We start from the raw sequence: 17,730 nt of genomic DNA, 5'->3' as shown, positions 1-17,730 counted from the left end.
TTTTTGCCGCCACTGTATACATAAAAATATATATATACAAATATATATGTATAAAATATATATATATAAATATATATATATACATACACATATATATATAAACATATATATTTATAAACATATATATATATATATATATATATATATATATATATATATATATATATTAGGGTGATCCAAAAATGACCAAAAAAATTTTTTTTTTACTTTTTGTTATTCCTGAGGTCTAAATGTGTTCATTTATGAAAGAAATCATTGTACCAAAAAAATCAGCCAAATCGGTTTATATTTAGAGGTCGCGCTGGGGCGATCTTTATACCCCTCTAAAATTGGAATTTTCAAAAGTTCAGTAAAATATTGACCTTCGTTTTCTGTGCACATTTCGGTTATTTACCGTTCGATTTTAATAAAATAAAAACGAAAATAAAGCTCTTATTACGCATAATAATTTTTGTTAAACAACATTTTCTTTTTAAATGCATATTAAAGCGGCAAAATAAATTGCAAATTAAGCCAAATTTCATTATATTTTATTATATTGGTTTATTATATGGTTTAGTTCAGTTCGAGACTTTATCGAGAGTGTTGTGATTCCTGAAATAAAATTACAATAGTTTATCTATTTTGCTTGACTAATAATATTAATTACAGTATTTTAAGACAGTGATATAATTGCGTGTTTCAACGAAACTAATTTTGTTTGGAAATATAGGTGACAACAAAATATATTTTCATTCATACACTGTATTAAAGAAAATTTAAAATGGCTGCAGTCGCAAAGTCAACACGCAGTTCTACAGCAAAATGGTTAATTGGTCAACCAATATCAATGCTTTCCCATCTTAAGCTTCCAACGATTTTGGAAGTATTAAAATGTTTTTTCTTCCACCATGAGGTGAAAGGATTGAGTATACATGAAAGTTCGGTAACAGTTATCAAATCAACTTGTGAAATTTGGGAAAAAGCTAAAATTCCTACAATTCGAAAGGATAATGCAGTTACAAGGCTTGAAAAATTTCATAAAGAATATACGGATCTATTAAAAGACAGAAATAAGAAATCAGCTGTTGCTAGAAGTAAAGTAACAGACTTTGAAAAGAGAATTATGAAACTTTTTGATATTGCGCCAACTAATGTTTTTGATTTAATAAAAATTGCTGAAGATCGCGATTTCCTCATAGATCAACGAGATGATAGAAATATGGTCTTGGGTTCCATTGATAAAGATGATGCAGAGAAAGAAGAAAATAAAGTTTGCAGAGAGATAAGTTTGGATAAACGTTTGCAAAAAGAAGCGTTAAGGAAACAACACTCTGAAGAAGTAGTTGTTCTTGAGAATTCAACTTCGCCTTCAAGTTCTGCTAGTAGCGATCATGATGATATCGTAGTTTTGAAAGGAAAAGATGATGTTGCAGAAAGCTCCGGTCTGAAAAGGAAGCGTTCTATAAAAAAAATTATTACACCTGAAGTTGTCGCTTCCTTAGATAGAGGAAAAGTAAGCAATCGTGTGGCAATGCGTACTATAGCAGCTACAATGCAAAGTTTAGGAGCTCCCATTGAAGAGTTCTCTATATCTGTTACTACTTTTTATAGGGCAAGAACTGATTATCGTGAAACTCATTACAATGAAACGAAAGAAAATTTCAAACCGGATGTACCTCTCGTAGTTCATTGGGATGGAAAAATGATGGCAGCATCGATGGAAGTGGAAATGTTCAGCGTTTGTCAGTTTTAGTAACAGGGCGTGGTGTTGAAAAACTTCTGGGAGTGCCAAAACGTTCTGATTCAAAAGGAGAAGCCATTGCTACTGCAGTTGTAGCCTCCCTCCATGAATGGGACGCTTCGAATCTTATTAATAATCTCTGAGGCATGTCGTTTGATACCACAGCTAGCAATACAGGATCTGAGAAAGGTGCTTGTAATTTACTTGAAGAAAAATTAGGAAAAGAATTATTGAATTTAGGTTGTCGTCATCACATTACTGAAATTGTTGCAGGATCTGTGTTTAAAATTTATTTTCCAACAACGTCCGGACCAGATGTTGCTATTTTCAAACGATTTAAAACAAGCCTGGAAGAATATCAAGAAAGATGATTTTTAGCCCAACAGTGCAGATGAAGAAGCTGAAAGATATCTTTCAAACGTCTCGATTTAAAAAAAATCGTCTATAAATAATTTCTTAAAAAAATGTTTGCAAGACTCACAACCACGAAATGATTATAAAGAACTTCTTGAATTATGTCTAATATATTTAGGAGAGCAACCTCCTAGTGGAATAAGATTTAAAGCACCTGGAGCCTTCCATCATGCTCGGTGGATGGCAAAACTTATTTATTCAATTAAAATATGGTTATTTAGAGATCAGTTTAAAATGGTGCAACATGAATTAAACGCAGTAAGAGATATTAGCATGTTTGCTGCGTTAATATATGTTCGACAGTGGTTTACTGCACCACTCAGTGCCTCGGCCCCATTTAATGATTTAGATTTTCTAAAAGATATTGAGGAATATCGTGAAATGAATGAAAATATAGCGACCGCTGCAACCAAGGCAATGAAGCGGCATTTATGGTATTTAAGTGAAGAACTTATATCTTTGGCCTTTTTTAGTGATGATGTAGAGATTGAAGTTAAAAGAAAAATGATAACTGCCCTTCAGCGTCAATGCATAGACAATAATAGGCCATCAAAGAAATTAGCAGATATTACAAATGTAATGAGTAAATCCCTTTCATTTTTTAATTTCTTACATAACTTTCATTTTTTAATTTCTTAAATATTGACATTTCCTCTCTTGAAGAAGGTCCTTCAAACTGGAAAAACAATGAGTCGTATGCCGCCTCTAAAGAAGTAGTGAAGTCTCTTAAAGTTGTTAATGATTGCGCCGAAAGAGGGGTGAAGTTAGTACAAGACTTTAATGCTGTCTTAACAAAAGATGAAGAGCAGCAAAAGTATGTGCTAAATTTAGTTGCAGAAAACAGGGCTGTCTTACCAGATGCAAAAAAATCAACATTGAGTGCTAAACAAACCAGGCGACAATGAGCAGCTGTTGTTGTTTAATGTTGTTTAATGTTGTTTAACAAAAATTATTATGCGAAATAAGAGCTTTATTTTCGTTTTTATTTTATTAAAAGCGAACGGTAAATAACTGAAATGTGCACAGAAAACGAAGGTCAATATTTTACTGAACTTTTGAAAATTCCAATTTTAGAGGGGTATAAAGATCGCCCCAGCGCGACCTCTAAGTATAAACCGATTTGGCTGATTTTTTTGGTACAACATTTTCTTTCATAAATGAACACATTTAGACCTTAGGAATAACAACAAAAAAAAAAGTTTTTTTGGATCACCCAAATATATATATATATATATATATATATATATATATATATATATATATATATATATATATATATATATATATATATATATATATATATATATATATATATATGTAACACCCCCATCCTCGGTTCAGTCTACTATTACATTTTGTCATTCATTTATAATACATTTAAATTTTAAAGCGCATAATAATTAATATTGGTATGTGTTAAGAATAAGAAATTATAATTGTCAATTTCTATAAAAAGATTTTTATAGAAATTTTTTTTCTTAAAAATAATTACATATAGATCCCTATATTTTAAAAAGAATATATTTGAAGGACAGAAAAGCAAAATTTTACTTATTTTAAGAAAACGTGGTTTCAAAAATAAATGAAAAAAAAAAGATTGTATTTTAGCCTTTCTTTATTTTTACCTTAAGGTGGAAACTCCTCAGTTTCAAACTCCCTTTTTTGAGTAGTTATCAATATTTTATAAATTTAACTTCATATAAAGTAAATAAACAAATTAGCTAAAAAAACAAGTTCACAAGTATTTCCACATGTCTGCATTGGGTAGTTTCCTCTGCATAATCAACTGCATTTTTTGACGCCATATCTGTGCGTTTTTGGATCATGACAGTATGTAATGCTAACCTCTTTATTTAAGTGATACAATTTTCTGATCAATAATTTAACTTTACATAAAAAATCATCTGGAACTGACCAACCTAATGAATCTCCATAGTAAAAACTACACTCAATATTATTATAAACTGCAAATGCCCAATCCGCCTTTAATGCTGAAAATTTTGAATGTTTACAGAAAATCGCCGAAAATTCCTACACTCTAAAAACGAGTCTGTTAAAAATAACGGAATTTTCAACAGAGTAGTCCCTTGTTTTTTAGCTGAGTGAGTTGTCCGTAAAACTTACGAAGTAAATATGTAACAGAGTCAGTCCGTTAAGTTATTTTTACGGAACACTATGCAAAGTTTGCAAGACCGTTAAAAATAGTAGTTACATTTTCTCACGTTTCAATTTGCCTATTATTACGCTAAAGGTAATTTTACTTTAGCGTAATAATAGTAGGTACGTGTGTAAAAACTTCAAACCATTTATTTATTCATGTTTTATATATGGTTCGAAAGAGCTCTGAATTTGTAATAAAATGGTGAAAACTTTATGAAAAAAGAATCATTACAAAAAAAGTTATGCTCATTTAAGTAACATTATTTTTATGAAGCATTACTTAAGAAAAATGCAACTTTCGTATAAAACTCGCGTTCGGCTAACGGCAACTTTGTAATATGAATCATTGTTAATTTGCGCATGATTTTGCATAGTGAAATGTGCAAAACGATTAAAAAACGTAACTAAAAAAGTTTCGAATTAAAGAAACAAAGTATTTTTAATGATTAAAACGTAATAGTAAAATTTATAATAAAATTTTATAAAACATGTATTAAAAAATATCGCGTTTTTTTTGCAATATTTACAATAATTATATATATATTTATGGAGGTGATCTTTAAATACATTAAAAGCCTTAGCGTTTTCGCCTTATTTTTATCGTTACTAATGAATTTCAATGAAAGATAAATATATAAATAACAGTTCTAATAAAATACATCATTATAATGAATAAAAAAAACAAATATATACTACTGATACTGAATTCTCTACTGTCAAAAACCGCCCCTCCCCTAACACTATGTAACGGATGTGGAAATACATACCTCTACTGCGTGGAACAATAGGGTATGTGGTCATGAATATTTTTTGATGAAATTTGGCAGGGACATAGAAAATAGATCTATACAGTTGCCTGTAAAATTTTAAATATGTACCAACATGCCTTCAATATTAATGCACCTCCGGAACAGAAACGAAATTTTAAAACCGAATGAAAATCACTGGTAACTGTAAAAAAAACAACAGAATTTATAACAAAAAGTAACAGTAACAATAGCAGAAACAGTTTTATAAAATGTAACAGTCACAGTAACGCTAAAAGAGGTGGAAATGGTACCTCCACTGGGTCGAAAAATACGGTATGTGGTCATGAATATTTTTTAATGAAATTTGGCAGGCACATAGAAAATAGATCTATACAGTTGACTGGAAAATTTCAAATATGTACCAACATGCCTTCAATATCAATGCAGTGCCAGAACAGGAACACAATTTCAAATAGCAATTAAAAAAACTGAAAAAATTATTACACGTAAAAAAAAACCATAATTTATTCAACATAAAACATTCTACTTTTTTAATAAAGTCTAAGCTAATATAAAATTATAAAAAAGAAGACAAATAAATACATCATTACCACACCGACTTCGAGCACGCTGTGAAAAAAAAGGTCACAGTTTTTGTCTTTAAAATCGGTGCCGTAAAATCCCAGATACGCACGTACCTAATAATAGGCAAATTGAAACGTGAGAAAATGTAATTTTATCTTTTTTGCATTAATTTTTTAATATTGTTAGCAAGAAATTATTTTATTTTCTAATGTCAACTGTAATAATGAAGCTTTTAGAATATTTATTTGATTATATATATTCAAATGCGATGATTATTTTATAAGTAAATGAATTTCACATATTAAGTTCTTCTTAATGGCTAATGTTAGTATCAGCAAAAAAAAAAGTTTAGCCAAACTTGTATTTATAATGACGCTTATAATTTTTTGAAAAAAAAATGCAAGATTTTTAAAATTTTCAAAAATACTTGTATTTAAGTTCAGGTTTAGCTTTATATACTAAATTTTACTTACTACAAATAATATAAAGACTAAATAATATATAACCAAATATTGTCTTGTCTTTTTTGCACTATTAAGTGTCTATTTCTTAACTCCCTTCAACATTGCATGAAGCTGATAAACTGATGCTGGAAGTGGCTGTTTTTCTCCAAAGTTGTAAACTAACTGCAAAAATTTAAAAAAAGTCGCACATTCTTCTGTATACTTCAAGTTGAAACACCAAAAAAGTTTAAACAATCGTTCAATACCATCTTTAACTGATGACCCAGCTGTAATTAAGGACTTCTCCGCAGCAATTTTTACCAATAGAACTTTGTCGCTAATTAATATTAGCGACAAAGTTCTATTGGTAAAATTTGCTTGTATGAGAAGCAATGGATATGGTTTACAGCAGTTTTCTGCAGCTTCTGTCATGGAACTTCCAGGCTGAAATATAAAAAATAAACATAAGGTGGGTTAAATTAAATGTTATTTGCTATAATGAATATTTGATATTTTTATTTTGTGCTGCAGTGCAAGGTAAAACCACATAGTCATTGTATAGAATAATACTTTATTAAACATGAATACTAACATGGGTTTTAACATGAACATTTATTATTACAATTTCTGGATGTATATTTGTGTGGCTTTTTTTTTTTTTTTTTTCATTATATTGACAGTTTGTAACTCATAAATGTATTTTTAATAAAAAATATCTTTCTTTATTCTTACTTTCAATTATTTTATTTCGATGACCTTTATTTAACACTAAAATAAGCATTTAAGACATAGAAACAGTACATCTAAAGTTTTGTAACTGGAAATTATGCCTTAGCTTGATAATTGTTTATCTTTATGTAAGAAACTCAAAAACTAAAAGTTGTGTACAAATTATTACATAAAAGCTATAATTAATTTTTTAAATCTCATTACAAATACAAATTAAAGTTCTTATTGAATCAGGAAAATTATAGAAAATAACCTCAACAATCCTCATTAAATGGTTGAAAGACTCCAGTCCTGAAATCCTCTTCTGTTTCACAGTTGTTCTCAGCAGCAGTGAAACAATTTTGCAAGTATGATATGCATGCAACCTTTAAAATTGAATAATTAGAACAGTCATGTTTTGGTTCTGATTTTTAGTTTCAGTTAAAATAAATACAATCAAGTTGGAATATTATACTATATCTTTGTTTAATATTTAAATAAGAACACAGGGTTTAAACACTTCTCCCAGTTCATTTCTCTTATTATATCGTTATATCCCATATTTTTTTCCACATAAGCATACCACCCACCCATCCATAGGACAATTCAAATATGCATAACACATACAAGCCATAGGTTTTTTTCTACCTTGATTTGTACAATTACTTTGACCCTGTCCATTAAACATTATGCACACATTTTTTATGAGCTTATTCTTTTTGGAGAAAAAATTCAAAAATATATCTAAATAAGAATAAATACTGAAGGAAACACACCATTAAAGCCTCTTTTGGCATCCGCTGCTATCAGTTCTATTGATTTATTTCCACTTAGTTCCAATGCTGGTACTAATATTTCTGTCCGAAACACTGATAAAAAATCTGTATTGCAGTCAGAAAACATCATTTGAAGCTCAATATCTAACTGTAATAAAAATACAAATATTGCACATTATTTTGTTACTTACATGATTTATGAATTGTCAATTTCATAAAAGTAATCAAAAAAATTCCATTCATTACTATAAAAACATTAAAAACATTTTTTTTTTAAATTATATGAAAAGTATTTTTATTTTTTGTAAAGTTAAATGATTTTTCAAAAATTTGGAACATGAGTTTTAAAATATAAAAAAAGGTAACTTAAATAAAACTCACTAGTTCAGGCATTGTCTGAAATTTTGGATACATTTTTAATATTGTAGACAAGGTGGGTGATTCATTCTTGATCCAAAATTGTCTGATGCAAAATGTTTTTTCTAAACACTCTTTAACTTCATGTGTTCGAGTATTTGATAAAAACGCAAGCTTTTCTACATCTCCACTATTATCATTAAATTTACCTATAAGAATGAAATGTAAAAAAGCCAACATTTTATTGCATATTATATTCTTAATCTTGATTGTGTAATGGAAAATGTATAAAACTTGTATAAACCACAGCTGTTCTGATAGTAACAGACTGGAGCTTAGAAAAAAACAACTGGGGCAACGCCTACTTAACACCAAAGTAAAATTATTTTAGATACTAACAAAAAAAATCTCAAACAGAAATCATAAACTATATTCTGTCACAATAAAAATAATTACCTTTGCAAACAACACAATCAGTTAATTTTCTTGGGCACCCATAAGATTCATTAGAATAATCTAATGAAGCAGACGTTTGGTAAGATGCACAAGGTTCATTATTTTTATCAAAAGCTAAATAATTAAACAGAATAATTAAGCTGTGTTAAATTAAAAGAACTTATTCATGATAACAATTTTTAGAACATAAAAGAATAAATGAAGCAAAAAACATAAAATGTATAGTTTTTACCTAATAACTTTAGCTCTGTCTTTTTGTATTTCATATGTGTAGCTTTGTCACAGTTAAGATTTCTCTTTTTCCAATTATAAACCTTACGCTCACCTAAAAGTTTATTAACTAAATAAAATAAACAGAAGCATTTATTATGCTAATTTTATAACTGAAATATTTAACAAGTATACTTACTATCCAAATCTCTTCTAGCATTTTCTGTACCCCGCTGCAAAAATCCTGAATATGTGGATGCATCAAAGAAAACGGTTGCCTCCATACCAAATAGTTCTCCCAGCAGATTAGCAACATCTTGTTTATGCCTGCATGTAGGGTAATTTCCAAAAACATTAATCATTTTATGGACAACCAGCCGGGTAATTGCCTGACGAGCCAAAACAGTAAAAACTCCTGTTGACAAAATTGATTTGACATAATCTGTTGTGACCTAAAAAATAAACTTACAACGCTGATCTATTTACAAATTTATTATTAGATTCATGAAATTAATTAAAATACTTTATAAAAAAAGTTTAAATTAGAAATATCAAGCTAACTCCACACCTGAGATATTTAGATATCTTGGGTTAGCTACTCTGTAAATTCAAACATTATTATGAATGTAATATTTTATTACAAATATATAATAAAGCCTTACTGGATGTTTTAAAAGGTATTGTTTAAATGACTCCATACCAATAAAAGGATTGACTTTGTCAGGTTCGGCACACCCAATGCTAATAACATCAACTGTAGAAAGAGAAGTGTTGCGAGAATGAAGATTTTGTTGAGGTATATTTTGATTAAATTTTTCTTGAAGTGAAACAGGAGTACATGGCTACAAATAAAATTACATAAGCTATTACACATTAGAATTATATTGTAAATATTTTTACTCAACATAATCATCTATTTAATACTTCAATTTCAAAGTCTCTACCTGTGGGAGTTGCTTAGACCATTTCTCACCATTCACCAGAAGAGTGTAAATTAAGTTACTCCCCATTGCTTGCATCATTTCAAATAAACATTCAATCTCTGTTCCATTTTCTTTCAACAACTAATCTGATTGAATCATTGGTAGAAAGGTTGCCCTTTTGTTTAACTGTTAACAAGTACAATAAAATGAATACAAATACACAAATGATTATGTTCAAAAAAGACAAATAATTATACAAGATTTTTAAAATAAAACTGTTTAATTTGTGAAACAACTGTAAACTCTGGCTTTTAAATAATATAAACAAAGACTCTTTGTATAGAATATGTAATTAGTTAAGCTAATTACAATTTCAAAAAAATGATTTAAATTTAGTAAAAGTTAAGCCAACAAAATAATATAAGAATATTTATTCAAATTAAATCAGTAAAATAAAGAATACTAATTTAAATTAATTTGTAGTGAGTGTTAATGAAAGTTATTTTCTTATTCTCAAATATCACTGAATGTTTGGCCAATGGATGATAGTCTTTCAAATTACGTGATAGTACAACTTCTACTGTAGATGTTTTGCTGACTACAAATGAGTAGAAGTGATCATCAAAATGGAGTGTTAGCAACAACTTGAAGACAAAGTAAATCTTTTTTGAAACTGAAATAATTTTCAATAGCTTTCCAAACTGTGGAAGACCATTATCAAGGGAAATTATAAGAAAACAACCTGGTTTTATTTTATAATGACCAAAACTAAATGAATTTGCAACACAGATTTCATCTTGCATCTCAAGCTTTAGTGACATTGACACAGCATAACTCACGTCATCGTCAATATTACACAATTTTTCACTTACACAATTCCCAAGAGTTTCTAGTGATACATAGATATTATTGGACATCAAGGAAGCAGCAAGAGATAGTTGAGTTCTATTTGCAATTGTTTTGCAAATATTTTTAAAATTTCTGACTGATGATGATAATTCTTTGGCAAAACGATGCTTAGCTTCAAACTTCATGCACCAGTATCTATTTGCTGGTCCAAATCGCATCATAATCTCTGGATAATGAAGCAAAAAGTGATGTTTAGGAGTTAAACTTTTATTTGGGTACAGGAGTTTGAAGTGTGTATGGTGATCTTCAATTAAGCATGCTAAAAGATGTGCTAGTGACTCAGTTATTTCTGGTGCAAATATTATTGCACAACAGTCTAGTAACAATATCAGTAATTGCCAGTGAGGTTCTTGGTGAGGTATCTTGAAGCCTATGATACTTGGAAGATTTCTAACAAGACACCAGGCTTCCGCAGCTTTAATTCTCAAATTAGGAAGAATTAACTCAGGTGGTCTACTGTTTATGTCAGACAGTGAATATGAAAAAAGATTAATTCCTTCATTAACTTCTTCTAGTGTTACATATCCAAATCTATTAGTGACTGAACAATTAGAGATATTTCATAAGGTACAACACCTTCAAGAAGATCATGCATGCTATCAACTACACTATTGTCAATGCAATGAAAATATTGGAGTTCATTTAAAACACATTCTTTTTTAATCCTTGTTTCAAAAGGATTGTAATTTGGTTTATGAATTTTAGAAACAATATCATTATATTCTGCTTTAGTTCTTCTGTGTAAATTGTCACATTTAAATAACTTTTGACTATCAGTTTTATTAACTGTGCAGAACCTGCAAAATCTATTGGCAGAAAAACTTTCTAAAAACCCAAACAGTGAATGAGCTCCAAGATTATCGGCTGAAAACATTGCAAGAATAGCATGAAGTTGAACAGGCTCCCTATCTATGTTAACAGTTACTCCTACTTCTGACTCTAACTATTTCAATTGCTTCACTACAGGTTCAAAGATTTTTTCATATCCATAATTTTTGACATCTGCAGCAAACCAAAGTGCAACCAGGAATATGCTAGACACTTTTGAATTAAATTCAGGTGGGACATTAGCAATCATACAATAGAGTGCTTCTAACTTATGGACAGATGTATGGTTTCCAAGCGGATTACAAGTTTCGAATGCATCTACAAAAAAATGTAGTGCTAAGCCTTTCAGATGTTGAACAAAGAAATCATTATTTTTGTATGTTTCTGTATCCATATATTTTTTAATTTTTGAGACTGGTTCAGAACTGCTGTAAAAATCTTGGATAAGACAAATACTGCTATTCATTTCTAAAACTTTACTAAGCATTTTTGCTAATGGCACTACTTGAAATGTTTATTCAATTAATGTGGTCCTCATGTCCTTAAGTAAATTACTAAATTTTTGTTCTTCCCTTGAACCTAGCACAAATTCTTCTTGAGGAATAAAATATTCATTAACAGTTAACCAACCAGTATGCTTGTGGGTAGTATCAACATTTGATAAGGCTGATGAAATATTCTCTAGCTTTAAAATTGCTGTATTTTTAGCAGTTACTAGACCATTAAGGTCAATGTCTTCACACAGTTGCTCCACAACTTGTAAAGAAAAACTTTTTATATCATCCAAAAGTCCATGCATATTTTCAGTTACCATTTGAACATTTTTTTGAGTTATATTAGCTTTACTCAAAAGACTTGTCACAAACATCATAAAAGATTTCTCAAGATTCACATTTTTATGAGTGCTAATTGGCTCATCAAAATTATTCAAACCCATAGTCCAATCATAGACTCTGTATTGTTCAATTTGTTGTCAACAATTTTGAAATCAACTATATCTTTTAATGACTCACCATGATACTTAATAATGTGCCTTTTTAATGCGCCAAAAGAAAGAAAAACTCTAGAGCAATTAAAGGTACATCGAACTTCACTTCCATTTGAAGCCAAACCATGAGTATATCGGAAATGAGAGAAAAGTTTTTGTACAGTCACAAAGTCAGTTTTGCAAAGAAAACATTCCATTTATAAATGCTTAAATAAAAATAAAAAAATTAGTTTATTTGTACCTTTGTTTTAAATATCATCTGAACTATCAGATTCCTTGATAAGAATTAACAATTTTTTTCTCTTGTGTCAGATCCCAAACTTTAATTACTAGAATTGTCATCTATATTTCATCGAGTCAATAAATTGAAATTTATGTTATACAAATAATGATAACAACATTAATAATACAAATAACAATAAGAACCTCTATGTAACCTCTAGTTATGCAAGTAGTATTATTTTTAAAAAATTAAGAAAACACAATAAAATCTAGCAATACATTTTGTACTCATACTGGTAATACTATTATTTTTTAACAGTAGATATCATTGATAATATCAAGATACTATAGTTTACAATGTCGTGTTGCAAAAATATCATATTCAATATCAAATTGAAAAAAACTCAGATCAAATATGGGCTTTTTCCGTTAAACATTATGTTTGGAAAAAAATTACCATTCACTGTCACAATTAATTTGTACCATTATAAATAAATTTGAGAAAAAACATAATATTATATATTACAATATAATACGTTGTATACTAATATTAGGCCATCCGAGCACGTTCCCAGACAGCCTCCCGTTAGAGGCCCAATGCTGGCCCAGTTCCGCTTGCGACTGCGGCGCGATCCCGGCAATTGATCACAGCCCAATGTCAAAATGGCCAATAGCCCAGCATCGCTAGCCAGCACTGGCCCGGGATCATTTTCCAGCATTCGTCCGTGATCGTATGCCAGCGCTGACCCGTTACTTTTAACCAACATACATTCACTAACGCGCTATTATTAGCCATTTCTAATGTGGTATCGCACAAAAAGCAAATACAAAAGTAAATATTTTTTGATATTTATTCCAGTTCAAATTGACAAAAATAATTTTAAATAGAATAAATATTATTGATAGATTGAAATAGAGCTATTTAACCAACGAGTTTTTTCGTTCTTCTCAAGCCTTTCGTCCACCATTTCGATCTCCTAAAAGCTGAAAATACTCTTCAACCAACGCTCAAACTCTTCGCTTGATGCTCGCGAGTTTAAATGATTTAGTTTTACAGCACCTAAATACAAACATTAACTTGACAAAATTATAAATATAACAATTTAACACATACAAATATATATATATATATATATATATATATATATATATATATATATATATATATATATATATATATATAAATAAAAATAAAGATTTCTTCTTACCCAATAAAACCTTTTTTTCTTCAAGTTTTCCACTGAAATAACCAGTTCTTTTTTAACAGCTGTAAAAATCAGGATCTCTTAGAAATTTCATTCTTAAAATTCTAGTAAAATAAAAATAAAAATTTACAAACATTACATAAAATAACTGAAAGTATAAATTCTAAGCATATTACTACTAACCAGTGCAATGAAATGTTCCTTCACTCACTTTGGCAAGAATCCGTCTAACAGATGAACATTGATTGAATGTCAATGAAGACCCTGAAAACTAAAATTAAAAAAAAAAATTAATGAAACTGTTTATTTTAACAATAGGTTAATGTGCATTTTATTGCATATACATACATATATGTACACGTATAGTTATAGTGCATTCCAAAAATGAGGCAAGTGACCATTGACAAAATAATTTAATGAATATAATACAAGTATCAATAAATTACAACCTTAAAAGTTATAAATTACAACCTTTAACTTAAATGCATGACTACATTGCAGTGTACATGTATTTACTAAAAATACCAAAAGTATCTCAAAAATATAATGCGAAAATACGAAATACCAAATATAAAATACGAAATAAAAAACAATTTATTAAACATTTATGGGAATCATTTCTATGCCAATGACATTTACCAAATGTAATTCCTCCAATCAGCAGCTATTGAATGCATAAATATAGACAATCTTGTTATAAAATTGTTATTATTAGGAAAGAAAATTACTTAAGACACAAGTAAAATTTACCTAAATAAGTTAAATATTTCAATTACTACCTCATATAAAACTATGTATGAAATAAGCATATTAATTTTGTTAGTAATAATAGAAGAAAAAAGACTTAGTACAGATTTCAACAAATTAAATTATAACAAGTGAAAAAAGGGTGAAACAACAAAACCATCATCAACTTGTTGAAAACACACTCGAGAATTCTATCATCTAAAATTGCAATGTCTTTAACTTTATCTAAGTGTGATACTAAATGTGATTCTTAACAGACTTGAATCACACAGGTTTTTTAAAATTAAAACCTTGCAAAAGACACAGAACTGGCTGAAATGATATTTTGCTACTTTTAAACAAAGGTAAACCATTGATATTCAATTGCCCATAAGGAGCAAAAAATGTTGCAATTTTATCATAAACATGATTTAATATTTGTTAAATTAATTGCTGAACCAAAATAAAAAATAATCACAACCTGCTTGATATGCAACTATAGAATTGCATTGAGTTTTTTAAATAGGCAAATCAGGATGAATTAGACAGAGAATACACAGTAAAGATGACAAAGCAGTCAAATTAACACTAAACTGAACAGCCCAATCAGCTAATAGGGTAGTCAAATCTGATGAGAAAGTTTCATCATCATTATCATTACTAAAACTTAAATATGACCAAGTTCAGTTTCAACATTAACATTGTTATCTGAAAATATATTAACAACAGTTCCAAAAACTGAATCATTATTATCTACCACTTTTTCACTTATAGCAGGAAAATTATCTTTTGTAGATATGTATGAGGAGAAAACAGTTATCTCACCAAATGAATTTTGTAGATTAAATATTTCACAGCTGACATCTTTATTAAATATTTGTTGCAAGCTTTTTAAAATAACTCTAACTATGTATGTAACAGGAACAATACATTGTCCCAAAGTTAAGATAGAAAAATATATAAACATTTAATTTGGATGGCTCACTCTTATATTTAATTGCTAAAATGAGAAAAGTGACAATTGACAAAGTCATTTCATGATTATAATGTAAATGACAATAGATTACAACCAAGGTCACTTAAAATAAGCTGAAAACTAACTTAAATTAAATAAGATTATTTTAATGACAAGTAATAATAAAGGAGCATATAAAAATAAAAACAAAGATAAATTAATAACAGCAAAAACAACAACAAAAATAAAGAAAACAACAATATATATATTGTTATTATTTTTTCTTTATTGTTGTTATGCTATTATTTTGTTATCATCGTTATATATATATATATATATACATGTATATATATAAAATATAAAAAAAGTGTTTTTTTAAAAACGTCATTATCCTACAGTTATTGTGATTAAAACTTTATCTTCTAACCTTTAAATAACCATTTCTGTTTTATTGTTAAATAAATATCTTGCATGAATGTTATTCAAACTGTTTAATATAAAAACAAAGCTACCTTTATACAAAATAACTGTAATGTTGTGTGCCAACATAAGTGAAATTTACATTATTTACATCATACGACATCTAAACTCTTTACAGTAGTATTTACTACTGCAAGAGTTAGGATGTAGCAATTGCAATTCTAATTACAACATAACTATACGTTTTCACAAAAAAGCAACATTTTTTTAAATAGCAAACGTACATTTGCTATTATTATTACAATACGTATTGTAATAATAGCATAATAAAAAAATAACAGCAAAAGAAAGAAATTTGCGAAATATATCTTGTTAGCATTTGGCTTCGCGTCTATAAAATCATCATGGATGACGCAGAAAATATTCAAAATAATGACGGTTATGGCAAAACGACATTCGGCCAAAACACTTTAGCCCGCCACAATCGGGCCAGTGTTGGCCCATTACACCATGTAACAACATTTTTGTTTATGTTAATTTTTTAATGTTTCTTACATAATTTTTGTATGCTGATTTCAGTGGTACCATTGGTTTTTCTCTATCATCAAGATTTCCTGAGAAAAAGCATAAAGTATATTTCGGAGTTTTCGTATATGTGTAATGCAATTAAAACATTATATATATATGCTGATTTTAACTATATTCGTGTGTTTATTTTCAGTTTAACTAATTACAACTGTTACATGAAGTGGTGAATATGTCTAGTAGATCCTGCAAGCTTTGTCCTGACTCATTCTGTTATGTTTGTGGTTACTATATTAGTCCAACACAAGCTAAACATAAGATTGTCAGTGGTACAAAATTCTTTACTGCATATCATGCTTATTTTGGCATGGCTATGGGAGATCAGGACAAATCGTGGGCACCACACTACAGTTGTGGTAGCTGCAGATCAACTCTGGAAGGATGGCTGCGTGGAATCCGAAAGTCAATGCCCTTTGCGATTCCGAGAATATGGAGAGAACCGACGAACCATCATGATGACTGCTTTTTCTGCATTGTTGACATTTCAAAGTATAAAAAACCGAAAGATAGGCTGACTCTAGTTTATCCAAGTACACCATCTTCTATTGGACCAGTTCCACACAGTGATGAATTGCCTGTTCCTACTCCACCTCAATCCGAAGAAGCAGCTGCATATCATTCTGAAGTAGACTCACCGGATGAACTCAATGATGACTGTGATTTCAGGGAACCGAATGATTCACCTCATTTCCCTATCCAACAAGAACTTGATGACTTAGTACGAGATTTAGGTCTCACTAAATCAAATGCAGAACTTCTGACATCACGTTTGAAAGAATGGAATTTATTAGATCCAAGCTGCAGAACCTCGAAATACCGAAAAAGACATGAAACATTCGCATACTTTTATGTAGTATCAGAATCACTGTGCTATTGTCATGACGTTCGTGGTCTTTTCAATGACATTGGCATTGTTCACAATCCTGAAGAGTGGAGATTATTCATTGACAGCTCAACAAGAAGTCTAAAGGCAGTTTTGCTCCATAACGGAAACCGATTTCCTTCGATTCCAGTTGCTCATTCCGTTCATCTAAAGGAAGACTATAAGAACGTGAAGTTGTTGCTTGAGAAAATCAACTACGACAGTTACAAGTGGGATGTATGTGGAGACTTTAAGATGCTAGCATTTCTTCTCGGTCTGCAAGGAGGATACACAAAGTACTCGTGTTTTCTTTGTTTATGGGATAGCAGGGCTGCAAACCAGCACTTCACAAGACGTGAGTGGCCAGTGAGAGAACATTTACAGCCTGGTTCGCACAATGTTATTAATCAATCTCTGATACCTGTTGAAAAGATCTTACTACCACCCCTTCACATTAAACTTGGTCTTATCAAACAATTTGTCAAAGCATTAAACCCAGATAGTGCAGCATTCCAGCATATTCGGC

The 17,730-nt window shown here is 29.5% G+C and overlaps 1 protein-coding gene and 1 long non-coding RNA gene across 5 annotated transcripts in view; one reads left to right on the top strand and one right to left on the bottom strand.

The window, feature by feature from the left end:
* LOC149886010 (uncharacterized) overlaps positions 1-17,730 on the top strand; it is a 169,967-nt gene that overhangs the window by 97,644 nt on the left and 54,593 nt on the right. The window lies entirely within an intron of this gene.
* Positions 5,978-15,597, bottom strand: LOC145195382 (uncharacterized). Of its 4 annotated transcripts, XR_016454445.1 has the most exons (12): positions 13,840-15,597; positions 13,660-13,760; positions 12,471-13,511; positions 9,526-9,690; positions 9,244-9,423; positions 8,781-9,033; positions 8,604-8,696; positions 8,372-8,485; positions 7,940-8,124; positions 7,559-7,706; positions 7,057-7,168; positions 6,280-6,518 (listed from the first exon to the last, which is right to left on the bottom strand). XR_016454445.1 is itself a non-coding variant. In XM_090093905.1 (9 exons), the coding sequence occupies exons 1-9, from the start codon at positions 9,601-9,603 to the stop codon at positions 6,174-6,176; spliced, it is 1,512 nt and encodes a 503-aa protein (XP_089950031.1). In that variant the 5' UTR covers positions 9,604-9,618; the 3' UTR covers positions 5,978-6,173. The 4 variants fall into 4 exon arrangements, 2 of the variants coding, with proteins under 2 accessions (XP_089950031.1, XP_089950030.1); XM_090093905.1 differs by lacking the exons at positions 12,471-13,511; positions 13,660-13,760; positions 13,840-15,597 and having other exon boundaries at positions 5,978-6,518; positions 7,555-7,706; positions 9,526-9,618; XR_016454446.1 differs by lacking the exons at positions 12,471-13,511; positions 13,660-13,760; positions 13,840-15,597 and having other exon boundaries at positions 9,282-9,423; positions 9,526-9,666.

Source organism: Hydra viridissima, unplaced genomic scaffold (assembly GCF_058129835.1).
Source record: "Hydra viridissima isolate aposymbiotic clone 2 unplaced genomic scaffold, HvirCarnegie_v1 scaffold_7, whole genome shotgun sequence".
NCBI classification, from domain to species: Eukaryota; Metazoa; Cnidaria; class Hydrozoa; order Anthoathecata; family Hydridae; genus Hydra; species Hydra viridissima.
Note: the sequence above shows the minus strand (reverse complement) of the source record. Positions and strands in the feature narration are given on the sequence as shown.

Bases quoted from the DNA above. Each gene is read 5' to 3' on its own strand.
- LOC145195382 (XM_090093905.1), bottom strand. From the start codon at position 9,603: ATGATGCAAGCAATGGGGAGTAACTTAATTTACACTCTTCTGGTGAAT. The intron at 8,697-8,780 runs GTAAGTATACTT...ATAAACTTTTAG, and splicing joins TGCTAGAAGAGATTTGGATA to GTGAGCGTAAGGTTTATAAT. The intron at 6,519-7,056 runs GTTATTTTCTAT...TTTATATTTCAG, and splicing joins ATTTAATGAGGATTGTTGAG to CCTGGAAGTTCCATGACAGA.